The 16,257-nt window shown below is 39.8% G+C and overlaps 1 protein-coding gene across 11 annotated transcripts in view; it reads right to left on the bottom strand.

Annotated features, from left to right (window-relative positions):
• TP63 (tumor protein p63) overlaps window positions 1-16,257 on the bottom strand; it is a 247,525-nt gene that overhangs the window by 26,203 nt on the left and 205,065 nt on the right. For 8 of the 11 annotated variants that reach the window (XM_043874974.1, XM_043874972.1, XM_043874977.1 and 5 more), the window contains 5 exons: window positions 6,619-6,805; window positions 4,140-4,255; window positions 2,806-2,915; window positions 2,032-2,168; window positions 86-168 (listed from right to left, as the gene is read on the bottom strand). In XM_043874974.1, the coding sequence (XP_043730909.1) occupies window positions 86-168; window positions 2,032-2,168; window positions 2,806-2,915; window positions 4,140-4,255; window positions 6,619-6,805 (633 nt within the window). The remainder of the gene's footprint in view (window positions 1-85; window positions 169-2,031; window positions 2,169-2,805; window positions 2,916-4,139; window positions 4,256-6,618; window positions 6,806-16,257) is intronic. The other 3 variants (XM_043874973.1, XM_043874978.1, XM_043874982.1) reach the window with 1 other exon arrangement.

Genomic DNA, 16,257 nt, shown 5'->3' with positions numbered 1-16,257 from the left:
CAGATAATCAAAAGATGACCACAGAGTAAAAGCTCATTCAAAGAAGGTGAAAATGAAGCAGCACGAATACCCAAGGGAGACTCACTGGTAAGTATAACAGTTCGTCATCTGGGGATCTTCGTTTCTTGATGGATGTCATCTGGATGCCATGTGTGTTCTGACGGAAAGCTGGTGGAGGAAAAGTGCAAGTTTCATCCTGGGAACATTTCTGAAGCAATAATACACTGATTAAACAGACAGTAGCACCACTGACACTGATGAGATTAGAATTTCCAGTTCTAAGCAGCCATTCAACCAGTGAGGATTACTTTTATATTAGGTGTAAACCTAACAATAATGAGAGTGGGGTGGGGGGAGGTGAGGCAAAACAGGGAAGGAAAAACAGGAGGTGGGTGTAGGGAGGCTGGGAAATGGCCTCTGGCTTAAGCAGTGCTACAGGAATCCCTGTGTTTTACTGGAGTGTGACTGTGAACAGCTGCTCAGCACAGGAAGATAAATTGGAATTGTGTTTTATTTTTCAGATCATTTATCTTCCAAGGAGGTAAATGCAGTTTGTAAGAGTCGTCTTGTCTGTGCATTCAACCTTGTGAGTTCCCCCCTCCCATGTTAGTACGAATATCACATAGCCTCTGACAAGCAGTCTCTGGGACCTCGGTTTTCTCTTTGGTAAAATCAGGGAATTAATTTTACATATCCCTAAAGGTTTCCAAAATTTAGAAACTATACCCAGGACCCAGAATATAGAGATGACTCTCCTACTGGAGTTCAGATAATTGTTCTTACTGAAAGTTTTTGATTGGTAGGTAACTGAGGTGCTCAGGGAAGCATATGGAGCTAGGTCAACAGACAGACTCAAGAGGAGAATTAGGGTGGAGATATAATTATTGATAGTACATATACTATTGATAGTGTATATATAATCTAAGTACTGTATATACGATTGTTTGAATAATAATCAGAGAGAAAAAACTGGAAAAGCAAATCACACTGAACAGCCCAAAGATGATAAAGGTTAGTTGTTACAACAAGTTGTTCTGCAAAATTCAATACCATTTTTATTTCTTTTGCATACGAATCAGTAATAAGATGAAAACCTTTTTCAGGATATAATTCACAGTGTGATATATTTCAAAACACTTGCTAGAGTGATAGTAGGCTTATGCAAGCCATCTTCTAGAATTAAATCTCATGCTTTAGTAGCTTGGGTGGATCAATGGTTTTCAAACTCTGTGACCTGAAGAATGAGACCTCTGGGGGTGAGTACCTGACATGCAAGGGGGGTGTGAGTGAAGCATGAAACCAAAGCCCACTCCTGACTCCCACCCCTTCAACTAGAACAGCTCTGCTTTCAGCTGTTTTGAGCTCCTTGAAATACTTCATTTTTAAAAAGCTTTTATCGCTTAAAAAAACAAGTCTGAAACCAAATGATCTAAATCACCAGCCTCACTATAAATGATGTAACTAAAGCCCTGAGTGGGTCCTACATGTCAAGATTCAAGGAAACCCACAGCTGCATATTCCCCAAACTGTGCTTTATGAAGTGCACTCTTAAGTCTCACTATTTCTCCAGACTCAGGAGGTAGGCAGGTGGCATTTTCAACCCTCACCTTCAATAACAGAAAGATAAATGGATATAAATATGCTAAGGTACTGGTTCTCAAACTTCAGCTGGCAACAGAGGCACCTACAGGGCTTACAAAACATGGATCCTTGGGCCTCACACCCAGTACTTCTGATTCAGCAAGCCTGCAAACTAAGAGTCTGCATTTCTACCCAGCTTCCAGATGATGCTGATGCTACTGGTCTGGGAGTCATGTCTGGAGGATTGCTGGGTAATCTTCCATGATGATCTGCTTTTGCAAAGCTATAGTGTACCCCCAGAATCCGTTTCATCAAGAGCTGCAGCTTCAGTTCATAAACGTGTCTCTAAAGCCCTTAGGTCTTATTCTGCAGCTTCTCAAACATCACCCGTCAGGTGCTGTATCTGGCGGAGACTGAGCCCTACCCCATTGGGCCACTACAGCTACTTACGGCGCTTCGTACCATCACCGTTCTTTGTGCTGTCCGACACCTGCTGCTTTCTGATGCTGTCTTCATCTGCCTTCCTGTCTCTCCCTGGGCAAGCACAGATCCGGGCCTCAAAGCAGCGGCGGCCCAGGACTTGCCCACTAGGAATTAAAGAGGAGAAGAAAGGGTTAAATGAAAGGAATTTGAAAAGCCCCCTGCTGGCCATCACCAGTGCACCAGCTCCACCACCAACTCAACGCTGCTTTGAGGATGGGCCCCAAAGCATTTGGCAGAACACAAAAGTGCTTACACGCCATGAGCAATATTAGTAAATAGCATCCATTTGTTCTGCAAAGAACCTCCAAGCCATTAGCTGAACAGCTGTATTTAGCTACATATTTTGAAGGAAACTTGAGTTAAGCCAGTGGATGTCTCCAGATAAAATCCCCTTAGGCAGCTCAGACTTATTCAGAGAAACTGTTAAATGCCTCATGGGCCACATGAAAACAAACACTGTCTAATCAGAAACTATTCCAGTCAAATGTCAAGAATTCAGGTATGAAGTGACTTGAACACCTTCCCAACTCTTTTTTTCTCTTCTACCTTTACCCACCCTGTTCTGTCTCCACTTTCTTAGATCTTTATGTAAGTGTTTGCAGCAAGGATTTACAGCACAGAGGACAAAATCTAGGGTAGCTCTCTGTTGTACATGCAAAGGTAATGATAAAACAAACACAATTTCACTTTGCCCTGTGCCCAGAGTTTCTACAGAATGACAGTTCTGCAAATGCCACTTACTCTCTGGTTTCCAGAGTAACAATGATTAAAATTGGACGGCGATTCATCCCTCCAACACAACTGCTGTTACACATGAAATTGTACAAGACTGTCGTGAATTCAGTGCCAACCTGAACACAGGGAGGAAGAGAGTCGATGTTAACAATGACTTGAACTAATGTTCTTTCTTCTCATTTCTTCCTTCTTAATTCTCACTTACTTAAACAACTCCATTTCTGATCAAGTGATATACTTTCTTCTAAAAAACTGCAAAACCCACGGTAGATTCTTCTTCGCCTTGGCTCTTAGGAAGCTTAAAGCTAGTATTTGCAATAGTGGACCCTCTGCACAGTATGAAAGGGTTTTTAAAAATTACAATTTTTGACCCTATTCACTTGCAAGCTGATCCCTATCACTTAATTCAAACAGGGTTCATCACATATATGAAAAGTTAGAGATGAAAAAATTACTAACTATAGCAGTAATGCTCCAGGGATATTTTTATGATATGGATAACACAGTATAACACACACGTGAATGTATACTTCTATAAAGAACAGTCTGGAATTCAGAGTTAAATAATCTAGTCCAGAAGATTAATTTATGGATGAAGCAATCTGAAACCTAGAGACACAGAGTTCTAAGCTAGAAGTCTACAGAGTGAGTCACCAAATCGAGGGTCTCTGGTCTCACCACTCTCGTGTTGTCTCTGTTGCATCACGCTGCTTTTCTAATCTGCCATCCTGTACATTCAAACTTCAACTATGAGATCCCTTTTAGGGTCTCCCATTTTCAGGATAGCGTAAAAATGGTGGTGGTGATTTAGTTGCTAAGTCATGTCCTACTCTTGCGACCCCATGGACTGCAGCCCACCAGGCTCCTCTGTCCATGGGATGTTCCAGGCAAGAATACTGGAGTGGATTGCCATTTCCTTTTCCAGGGGATCTTCCCAACCCAGGAATCGAACTCAGGTCTCCTGCATTGCAGGCAGGTTCTTTACTGACTGAGCTATGAGGGAAAAATACATGCTTCCAGTACTCATGTACATCCACTACCAGCTGAATTTTCAATTAAGATCTCTGGATAATAATGCCATGTATAAACTCAACTGTAGATTCAATTATTTTCTACCTTAAGATGAGAACATGGGCAACAGAGCCATGTTAACAAGAACAAATTTGGTACAAATTTAGCAGTTTTGAAGGGGGATAGAGAAGTGCCTGGTGAAGAGAAGGGAAAGAATAAATACAAAAACAGTTACCTATTTTATAACTAAGATAGAATTATATGCTTGAAACACCTCCTATTACTAAAAGTAATACTCTCTCAAGTCTGCCCAGTCCTTATCTGCTTACCTGAGGTGGCTCATAAGGTACCAGCACACTTTGTCTTCCTGTGATGGGATCTTCTACGTATTGGGCATGGCTGTTACCTTCTACTCGAATCAAATGACTGGGAGGGGCAATCTGTCCTGCAGAATGGGGAAAAAAAAAAAATTAGCTCTTTACCCTCAAAACAAAGAAAATAAAATGAAACTTTATGGACAGAACACTGGTGGTCAAAGAAATAGTTTGTATGATATAGGAGATATACATGCTTGAAAAGAAGACTAGATCCTGTTGCCAGAGATCTAACACATGAAGGTATCACAACCTTTATAGCCATAAAAAGGTCAGGAATGGTCATCTATATTTAAGGGAACAGTCCCATGTTTCTGGGCTCAAGGTAAACAATTCAAGTTGTAGAGAACTCTATAACTACATTTCTAAGCTGACCCATACAGGGCATTTTTCCAGCTTCTCTGAAAAATGGAAGAAAAAGGAACAAGTTAATTTAAAAAATACACCTGCATGACAGAAAACACTGCCCCCAAATTGACCATTTAAAACACTAAGAAGCTATGGATGGCAAGGATATAACTTTCACTTTGCCTATTCTTTTCTTCATGATGAAGCCACAATTTTACTTTGGTCATAAAGATGGGAAACTAACTTTATTTGTTGTACTGCAATTGTCCCAGGTTAGAGGCTTGAAAAAGTGAGCAAGTTTTGAAAGGAACATAAGCAAAGTTTCACAAAATGTGATACCTGGTAGAACTCAAAAATAAAGATGCTGCTCCAAGAGTTAATGCTGTGAAGGTGTTTTTAACCTTTGGTCTTATATTCTCATTCTACAGTAACTGATACTCAAAGTAAAAGGCTTCGTATATCAAGATGCTCTCTGTTGCCTGAAGCATCATATATTATGGCAAAAATTTTAAATAACTACTATGCTAAAAAATAAGAAAAAAGCAAACAACAAAAAAAATGGTTATGTCATCTTGATGGATCAAGAGCAGTTATGGAAACCAATAATGAAGCCTAGCTATAGAGAATAACTTCTACAGCATATTGTTAAGTGAAAGGTAAGATGCAGAGGTATGGATAATGAGGTCATATAGACAAGGACTAGAAATTAATAAGCAAAAATTAGTTGTGTTAAGGTGGAGAGATTTCAACTTTATTTTCTTTTTTAAAATTTCTATCTACTATCTTTCTTCATTACTTTTTCTTTACCACCTATTATATTCTCTACATACATATACTCAGGGTAACCTACCAATCTTCCTATTTTTCACATAATTTCCATAAAAGGTATTCTAACTCCCAATCCTCCTATCTCCTCATCGCTCTTTCATGAATCTTTATGCTTTCTCTTGCCCTTCCTTTCAACTATTTTGTGTTCTTGACTCAGCCTCCCTTCATAAACTTTAGAACAGTAAATATAAGAGGACCCTTGGAAATAATGACCACTTCTGTAAAACTGTTACTGGATCTGAGGCTCAGAGCCTGGGACCTAACTTATCTATGGATACAGCACTTAAAGGCTGTAAGATACCTGGCCCCAAGATACCTGCTCTTTGACAGTCAGTCCTTCACTTTACTGCTTCCCCTCCCAAGCTCATGTTCTAGATTTCCCATTTACTCCTCTTATCTGTTATTTGTCTTCATTTATTTTTCTTATTCCCCATTTTCCTCTTCTTCTCTCTCTTTTTTTTTTAATATTTATCACTTTTTATGCTCCTTTCTCTTACCCTTCTAGACCCTAATTGGTCCAGCCTTGCCAATCACCCTGGGAGAGGTACTGAAGCCCTTAGCAAGGGACCAACAGATCAGAGGCCACACTGTTCTCCTTAAATCCTCTCAGTAAAAAAAAAGGCGGGGGGGGGGGGGGGGAGTGTTAGGTAGTTGGAAAAGGAAAAAGGAGTCTAAAATGGTGGTGGCTAAAAGACAAAGGGAAAAGCCCACAATAACAGAACAAAAGAAAATCTGCAGACTGCAGTGGGAGTGAGAACTTCAGGTGGAACATAGATAGTCCTAATTTGCATAGGGAGAGGAGACAAAAAGAACAAAAAGAAAGAGCCAAGATGGACTGAGGCCTCTCCCTTGGGGTCGATCCACCCTCACACCTCCAGGGTGTACTACCCTTTGTTTGCTGAATAAAACTCTGAGCTGTAACTGAGCTGTAACACTGGTCTGCCATTTCAAATCTTTGTTGCCACAAGACAGAACCCAGGAAATTACTCAACTCTCCCGACAGAAGGGAAGGAAGAAACAGGGAGAAGAGAGGCAAGCCCAGGTCATCCAGCAATTACCAATATTAAAATAAGCAGTTTAATTATTGTGAAAGCCTGAAATTTATTCAACATTATTCCCAGTCTTATTAGCCAAAAAGGTAGACTTATCTGCCATCAGATTGAAGAGGTTGGAAACAGATAGGTGGATCCCAGACAAAACTCCACAGGAACTCTATTTCAAGCTTAGTTGAACAGCCACAGACCCCCATTCTCCTTACCCTCATTGAATTCACGACTCAGCTCATGGTTGGGGCACCTTTTTACCACTTCAGTGACATGCTCGGCCTTCTTGTAGACAGGCATGGCCCGGATGACAGCACCCTGAGGTGGTGGGGTCATCACCTTGATCTGGATGGGGCATGTCTTTGCAATCTGGCAGTACAGCTTCTTCAGTTCAGTGGAATACTGCTTAGAGATGGGTCCATGGTGAAAGAAAGAAAGGAAACAAGAGATTTTGTTATATTCAAAATCAGAACAAGGAAATATTTGTACACTTTCTGTAAACATGTTCCTTTAGAGCTGCCTGTTTGAAACTAAGCAGGATCCTATGGGGCTCCTGGATATGGAAGCCTGTGTCCCCCATTCCTTGTTTGTAAGGAGCAGACTCCAGCCTCTGTCCTTCCCAGAGCCCCAGAGGACCTATTAACCTTTTGGTAATCAAGGAAGGGAGAGGATGCAAAGACAAGGGAAGAACAGCCAAGAAACAACAGTGCAGTCTTAGGACAGGGTCCTAGTTTCCCCTCAAGGGATACATATAACTAAATCTTTAAGCTCTTATTAGAAACAAACTTAAAATAATGCTAAAAATTCTCCAAGCCAGGCTTTAGCAGTATGTGAACCATGAACTTCCAGAAGTTCAAGCTGTTTTAGAAAAGGCAGAGGAACCACAGATCAAATTGCCAACATTTGCTGGATCATGAAAAAGCAAGAGAATTCCAGAAAAACATCGATTTCTGCTTTATGACTACGTCAAAGCCTTTGACTGTATGGATCACAATAAACTATGGAAAATTCTAAAAGGGATGGGAATACCAGACCACCTGACCTGCCTCTTGAGAAACCTGTATGCAGGTCAGGAAGCAACAGTTAGAACTGGACATGGAACAACAGACTGGTTCCAAACAGGAAAAGGAGTACATTGAGGCTATATTGCACCCTGCTTATTTAACTTATATGCAGAGTACATCATGAGAAACGCTGGACTGGAGGAAGCACAAGCTAGAATCAAGATTGCCAGGAGAATTATCAATAACCTCAGATATGCAGATAACACCACCCTTATGGCAGAAAAGGAAGAATAACAAAAGAGCCTCTTGATGAAAGTGAAAGAGGACAGTGAAAAAGTTAGCTTAAAGCTCAACATTCAGAAAACTGAGATCCTGGCAATCGGTCCCATCACTTCATGGGAAATAGATGGGGAAACAGTGGAAACAGTGGAAGACTTTATTTTTGGGGGCTCCAAAATCACTGCAGATGGTGACTGCAGCCATGAAATTAAAAGACGTTTACTCCTTGGAAAGAAGGTTATGACCAACCTAGATAGCATATTAAAAAGCAGAGACATTACTTTGTCAAAAAAGGTCCATCTAGTCAAGGCTATGGTTTTTCCAGTGGTCATGTGTGGGTGTGAGAGTTGGACTATAAAGAAAGCTGAGTGCTGAAGAATTGATGCTTTTGAATTGTGGTGTTGGAGAAGACTCTTGAGAGTCCCTTGGACTGCAAGGAGATCCAAGCAGTCCATCCTAAAGGAGATCAGTCCTGGGTGTTCATTGGGAGAGCTGATGTTGAAGCTGAAACTCCAATACTTTGGCCACCTGTTGTGAAGAGCTGACTCGTTGGAAAAGACCCTGATGCTGGGAAAGATTGAGGGCAGGAGGAGAAGGGGATGACAGAGGATGAGATGGTTGGATGGCATCACCGACTCAATGGACATGGGTTTGGATTTTCCAGGCAAGAATACTGGAGTGGGTTGCCATTTCCTTCTTCAGGAGATCTTCCCAATCCAGGGATTGAACCTGGGTCTCCCACATTGTAGGCAGACGCTTTAACTTCTGAGCCACCAGGAAAGTCCTGAACTGAGAACCAAAAACCCCAATGGAATGGATTTAGCATTCTTCATTCCAGAGAACACCTGAGGCCATATTAAAGGAACCAGAGAAAGGCATCATGAGATTACCAGAAATCAGATTAAAAGAGTGCACACACCCTAATCTTATCATGGACCCCACCCTGGAACCACTGCTATAAAGATCCTTACTAAATACTCCCAAGTGGGTCACTGTTTTTGAGGGCAGGATCCCAGTGTGTCCCCTTACGACTAGTAAAGAAATAAAGCTATCCTTTTCTACTTTACCCCAAATTCAGTCTCTGAGATTTGATCTGGCACCAGTGCACAGAGACCAAGTTTTCAGCATCATGTTCACCACTGGTTGAAACCATTTATCAGAACATATTTGTGTCATTATTTACAGTTATCATCTCTTCAAAATGAAGAAACTGATTCTCAGAAATATCTCAATGATTAACACTATGAACAGGTTTATAGAGTATTGAAAACTAAATGGAAAAACAGTATTCTCATGTATTGAGTAATATTAAGCAGACTATAATTAATCCTACCCTTACAATACTCTATAGAGACTCATAGAAATTAGGGGTAATGGAAAAAAATGTTTTCAGACAGAATATCTGGTAGATACTGAAGAGATTTCATTTAAGGTCAACCAACTAGAAAATTGCAAAAGTTCCCTCAAACAACTGCAATTATCTTCTAGGGTCATAGCCTAAAAGAATGAGGGATCTGAAAGGGGTCATTTGGTCCTATGTTCTCATGAAAGGACTGCCCTATTACAACATAGTCAGACATGGCAGCAATAAAGATGATCTTTTCATTCACAAGGGACTGAAATTTTCCTCACTATACTTCCTTCTGCACGGAAAGGAGGTTCAGTGGTTGGTTGGTTGTAGAATTAGAAAATAGGGTAGGGAAAGCATGAGACCTTGAAAATAAAGTTTCATCCTTGTTGTTTCCTTTAGAAAGTCTCCATTCTAATCCTTATATTAGCCTAAAAGAATGAAGGATCTGAAAGGGGTCATTTAGTCCTATGTTCTCATGAAAGGACTGCCCTATTACAACATAGTCAGACATGGGGCAATAAAGATGATCTTTTCATTCACAAGGGACTGAAATTTTCCTTGCTATACTTCTTTCTGCATGGAAAGGAGGTTCAGTGGTTGGTTGGTTGGTTGTAGAATTAGAAAATAGGGTAGGGAAAGCATGAGACCTTGAAAATAAAGTTTCATCCTTGTTGTTTCCTTTAGAAAGTCTCCTTTCTAACCCTTATATTATCTTAAATCTTAAGCTATCACCCTGTTCTCTGGGTCAAAGTCTCATCACTGCATTCCTCCTCATTCTGAGGTTCAGTAAAACCACTTGGGCAATGGAACTGCTGGCCAAGAGCAGGGCACCTAGTAACACTTACCCAAACAAAGGTAAAAAGACACACACACACAGGTTACTCATCTAAATTGGCAACAATATTCTTCCAGGGAAAAGACAGTGGGGAGCAGGAGCCAGAGTGGCAAAGGGATTCACTATTGCTATGCTCCAATCCAACTCTGAATAGAAGCAAATGTTCCATGGAAAAGCACATTTAAAAATAACTGCTTTATTTCTTCCTTTTGAAATATAATATTTATTTAAATAATCTTTTTCTCCCAAGCATTTCAGTATATGAAATTTTCAGTTATGAATTTCCCAATACTAGATGTATATTGCATAATCACTTCTCCATGCCCACAGGTCAAGGATTAAGCACAGCAAAAAGGTTTTACATAGCTTGAAGAAATAGGAAGCATGCCAAAAATCAACCACAAAAATAAATTTCTACTTGGGAAACACAATGAAATCTAGATGGACATTTTTGCTCAAGTGTTTTTTAACCAATGACTTTACAAACAAAGACATTGTTTTATAACATATTATGAATTCTCTTTTATTGACAACTCTTAGTAAATAAGCCTATCTGTTTGTGTTTAAGTCAGGAAATACATAATCTAAACATGAGTTTGATAAAATGTACCTTAGGAAAGATGACTCCAAAACAAGTTTGCCAACTAACACCTGAAGGCAAATAAGGCACCCATCAAGGTATGTAAAGATTATAAAAAAAGAAGGATAAGTGTTCAGAGTAGGACAGTTAAGAGGAACATTCCATTTTAATAACTGATATACTTGTAAATCACACCTGACAGACTAAAAATAGTACTTAGGCATCATCAAGTGTTAAAACTTCATTCATTCTCAGAGATGGGAGTGGGGAATCTAATATCTGAGTGTCAGCAATCTAAATAACTTCACCATTTTTTGAGGTCTAGTATAAAAAACTTCTTCACAGATGATCTTCACAGAAATCTAAGAGGAAGGTATTATAGATCTACAGTCTCTTATCTGAAACCACTGAAGCCAGATGTTTCAGAACCCAGAACTGTTTAGATTTTAGAAAGGGAGTAGAGTTCATACGAACATGAAAATGTTAGTTGCGCAGTCCTGTCCAACTCTTTGCAACCCCATGGACTGTAGCCTGCCAGGATCCTCTTTCCATGGAATTCTCTAGTCAAGAATATCAGAGCAGATTGCCATTCCCTTCTCCTGGGATCTTCCTGACCTAGGGATCGAACCCGTGTCTCATGCATTGCAGGCAGATTCTTTACCGTCTGAGCTACCAGCATGTGTTATAAATACCTCCAGCAGGATTTAATGGGCTTCCTTTGTGGCTCACGGGGTCTCAAAGAGTCACAACTGAGTGACTAACACTTTCAATTTTTTCTTTCACTATAATCAAACCTTAATATTTCTTCATGAATATTCATGAATTCATGAATATTCACAATAAGTGGAAAATGAACATAAACCCTTAATGTTCAGGCCAGGTTTCACTACCACGTGAGTTTGCCACAAATTTATGAAATTACAACAAAACCAAAGCAACTTCTGTTTTTCAGAGTTCTCTGAATTTCAGAATTGCAGATAACAGATAATGGGTCTTATTATCCACGCTTTACAGATAAGAAAAAGGCAGGGGGAGGACTTGCCTGAGGTCACGGGGAAGAGCTGGTTAACAACCAGGATATAAGAATCATCCTGAGACCTGGAACAGTAGTTTCTCATCTCTCATTCTCTTGGCTCAACAGTGCGTATATTTGTACTTTTATTTTTTCATAACTCTCAACCATGTGGCTGTTTTCTGAATCAACTTAAGAGGTACACAATCTTCTCTAACATTAAAATGGAGCTCGGAAGTGATCTACTTATCAGCAATAATTCCTCTTTATTTATTTCAGTAGAATGGGCTTCCCAGGTGGTGCTAATGGTAAAGAACTTGCCTGCCAATATAGGAGACAAAAGAGACACGGGTTCAACCTCTGGGTTGGGAAGATTCCCTTATCAAGGGCATGGCAACCCACTGCAGTCCTCTTGCCTGAAGAGTTCCATGGGCAGAGGAGCCTGGCACGCTACAGTCCATGGGGTCACAAAGAGTCAGAGATAACTGAAGTGACTTGGCCACAAACACATAATAATGTTTGCTCCTTTTCGTGCTGGGAGAAGCACCAAGTGATAGAAGTGAAATAACCCTGGCCCAGGTGGAAGGTGACCTGCAGTCTAGGACCAGTGGTCTGTCAGTACTTCTATTGTGGCTGGGAGGAATTCATGCGTGAGGTCCTGTTGTTTCACATGGTTTATTAAGGTCCTTTATATTCTGGCTTAATCTTTCATTCCCTCTCCTCATCCTCCAAACACACACTTTCCACCCTGCTTTTCTACCCATGCAAACACACCATACACTCATCACCCACAATTCAAGCATATTTCCCCTGTTTTCCACATTGTGCTGGGACAATTTCAATATCACTCCTCAGGTAGAGCTGCATCTAGTTTATAAACCATATTTTCCAATTTTTGTGATGAGTTTTACTACTGACTATATCTAAATGTCTGACTAGGATACATTCCAATTGTTGTTTCTGGTTAAACTTCCCAGACCTGTTGTTCAGTATCAGAGGGGCTGAAGCAAGTCTCACGCAGTTGCTTCTTACCAAAGCCAAGCTTCTTCTACTCAGTGTCCTTCATGGCTTGCAAATTGGTTTCGCAATGGTGTTTAATATTTTTCCAATACTAAATTCAGTCTCTCTGGCCTATAGTGTTTTCATAATTCCTTAGATTTGTCCATTTCCCCCACCAAATAGCTACTCTCATATTTACCAATTTTCCACGCTTCTGCAAGATCACCAAAAATGGGAATCTGACTTACACCAAAATTTTAAATACCCTGGTGATTCAAGTCAGCAGAGATCACAAATTGGAATATATCTGGCTTCTTTTAATCTCTCTCTTCCTCTCTGGTACTTCTAAAATCTTCCCCTACAATGCTCCCAAACACTGATTTGAGATTCTGTACATCTAAAGACCAGTTTGGTTTTTTTGGACTGAAGTGATTTAGCAGTAGCAGTAGCAGCATGCTTTGTTTTGCTTTAATCAGCTTTGAAATCTAATATATTATGTGAAAAAGTGAAAGTTGCTCAGTCAAGACCCTTTGTGACCCCACAGACTGTAGCCCATCAGGCTCCTCTGTCCATGAAATTCTCCAGGCAAGAATATTGGAGTGGGTAGCCATTCCCTTCTCCAGGAAATCTTCCCGACCTAGGGATGGAACCTGGGTCTCTCATTGCAGGCAGATTCATTACCATCTGAGCTACCACAGAAGTCCCCTAAAATACTAGAAAATACATTCATTTTTAAGTGTACATGTTGATGACTTTTTACAAATGTACACTCCAGTGTAACCATTATCATGAGTAAGATACATACACTCTCTCTTACCCCTCCCTAACCTTCCTTCAACCCTCAGCTCTCATCAAAATTATCTTTTTCCCCTTTTCAGTTATTCCTCTCCCCAACCACTTCTCAGGCAATCATCCACCTGCTTTCTCTCATTATACTTTTACCTTTCTAGAATTTTATAGAAATAGAATAATACTGTACAATCATGTGCTTGGATTCTCTCATTAGCATAACGCTTCTAAGATTCATCCATGTTTTTGCATGTATTAGCATTCCATTTTATTATTTAGTGGAATTCCATTGTCTATCAAGTCCCCAATTATTTCCAGTTTTTTATTAATGATAAATAAAATTAGTTGTTTTCCACATCTGTGGCTTCCATATCCATGGATTCAATCAAGAAAGGACTGAAAGTATATGGGGGGAAATTTTCCAATAAGTTCCAAAAAGCAAAACTTGGATTGCCATGCAAGCAACTATTTACATAGCATTCACATTGTAGGAAGCATTATAAGTAATCTAGGGATGATTTAAAGTACAAAAGAGGATGTATGTAGGTTAAATGCAAATGCTATACCATAATTAAGGGACTTGAGCATCTGTGAGTTTTGCTTCTGTGGATTTTGGTATTCATCTGGGCTCCTAGGACCAGTCTCCCATGGATATGGAGCGGCCAACTGCATTATGAGCATTTACATACACATCTTCAAACTTCCCTTGTGGCTCAGATGGTAAAGCGTCTGCCTACAATGAGGGAGACCTGGGTTCAATCCCTGAATCAGGGAAGATTTCCTGTAAAAGGAAATGGCAATCCACTCCAGTATTCTTGCCTGGTAAATCCCATGGATGGAGGAGCCTGGTAGGCTGTAGTCTGTGGGGTTGCAAAGAGTTGGACATGACTGAGTGACTTCACTTTCATATATGCATCTTAAGACATGTTTACATTATTTTTATTAAGTACCTATAAGTGTGAGTGCTGGTTAAGTGTATGCTTAACTTCATAAGAAACTGCCAAACTGTTTTAAAAGGAGGCTGTGCTATTTTACATTATCACTAGCAGTATAGAAGGGTTTCATATCCTTGCCAGCACTTCCATTCAGTTCACTCACTCAATCGTGTCCAACTCTTTGCAACCCCATGGACTGTATCACACAAGGGTTCCCTGTCCATCACCAAATCCTGGAGCTTGCTCAAACTCATGTCCAGCGAGTTGGTGATGCCATCCAACCATCTCATCCTCTGTTATCCCCTTTTCCTCCTGCCTTCAATCTTTCCCAGCATCAGGTTTTTTCCAGGGAGTTGGATATTTGCATCAGGTGACCAAAGAATTGGAGCTTCAGCTTCAGTCCTTCCAATGAATATTCAGGACTGATTTCCTTCAGGATGGACTGGTTGGATCTCCTTGCAGTCCAAGGGACTCTCAAGAGTCTTCTCCAATACCACAGTTCAAAATATTCAATTCTTTGGTGCTCAGCTCTCTTTACGGCCCAACTCTCACATCCACACATGACTACTGGAAAAACCATAGCTTTGACTAGATGGACCTTTGTTGGCAAAATAATGTCTATGCTTTTTAATAAGCTGTCTAGGTTGGTCATAGCTTTTCTTCCAAGGAGCAATTGTCTTTTAATTTCATGGCGGCAGTCACCATCTGCAGTGATTCTGGAGCCCAAGAAAGTAAAGTCTGTCACTGTTTCCACTGTTTCCCTATCTAATTGCCATAAAGTGATGGGACAGGATCCTATACTTGTTGTTTTTTTGAATGTTGAGCCTTAAACCAGCTTTTTCACTCTCCTCTTTCACTTTCATCAAGAGGCTCTTAAGTTTCTCTTCGATTTCTGGCATAAGGACGGTGTCATCAGCATATCTGAGGTTATTTATATTAAGGAATATTCAGCCCAGCATTTTGCATAATGTAATCTGCATATAAGTTAAATAAGCAGGGTGACAATATACAGCCTTGACGTACTTGTTTCCCAACCTTGAACCAGTTCGTTGTTCCATGTCTGGTTCTAACTGTTGCTTATTGACCTACATACACATTTCTCAGGAGGCAGGTAAGGTGGTCTGGTATTCCCATCTCTTTAAGAACATTCCACAGTTTGTTGTGATCCACACAGTCAAAGGCTTTAGAGTAGTCAATGAAGCAGAAGTAGATGTTTTCCTGGATTTTTTTTTTGCTTTTTCTATGATCCAGCAGATACTGGCAATTTGACCTCTGCTTCCTCTGCCTTTTCTAAATCCAGCTTGAACATCTGGAATTTCTTGGTTCACATCCTGTTGAAGCCTAGCTTGGAGAATTTTGAGCATTACTTTGCTAGCGTGTGAGATGAGTGCAATTGTGTGGTAGTTTGAACATTTTTTGTCATTACCTTTTGTTGGGACTGGAATGAAAACTGACCTTTGCCAGCACTTGGTATTGTCAGTTTCAATGCCATCCTCACAGGTATGTATTGGTTTTCACTGTGGCTTAAATTAACATCCCTCTGGTGTTTAATGATCCGGAGTATCTATTCATATACATATATAGATTTAATTTATATTTATACTGTATATAAAAAGTTTAAAATATATATTTATATTCATTTTGGATTTTATAGACATATTTGCAATTTGTTTCTGAAGTCTCTGCTCAAATTGTTTATACTTTTAAATTTTCATTTTTTTAATTGAGTTGTGTGTGTTCCTTATTTGACTACAAGAGTTCTTTGTATATTCTGGATACAAGTCCTTATATCCTGTAAGTTTTTAAATTATATTTTCTCCAGGCTATCTCTTGCCTTTTGTACCTTACTTTCTATGCTTTTCCAAAACAGCTAATTTTAGCATATTATCAATATTTCGCCTTTAATACTCATGTATTTTGTGTCCTAAAATAATTTGGTCAAATCCAATGTGGGAAGAATTTTCCATGTTTTCCTATAGATTTATAATCATAACTCTTGCATTTAGTTCTATATCTACTTTCAGCCTCTTCTTTCTCCCCCTCCTCTTCCTCTTTCTCTTCTTTTTAATG

The sequence above is a fragment of the Cervus elaphus genome, chromosome 19 (assembly GCF_910594005.1).
Source record: "Cervus elaphus chromosome 19, mCerEla1.1, whole genome shotgun sequence".
Classification (NCBI taxonomy): Eukaryota; Metazoa; Chordata; class Mammalia; order Artiodactyla; family Cervidae; genus Cervus; species Cervus elaphus.
The sequence above is the reverse complement of the archived record's forward strand: the minus strand, read 5'-3'. Positions and strand labels throughout refer to the sequence as shown.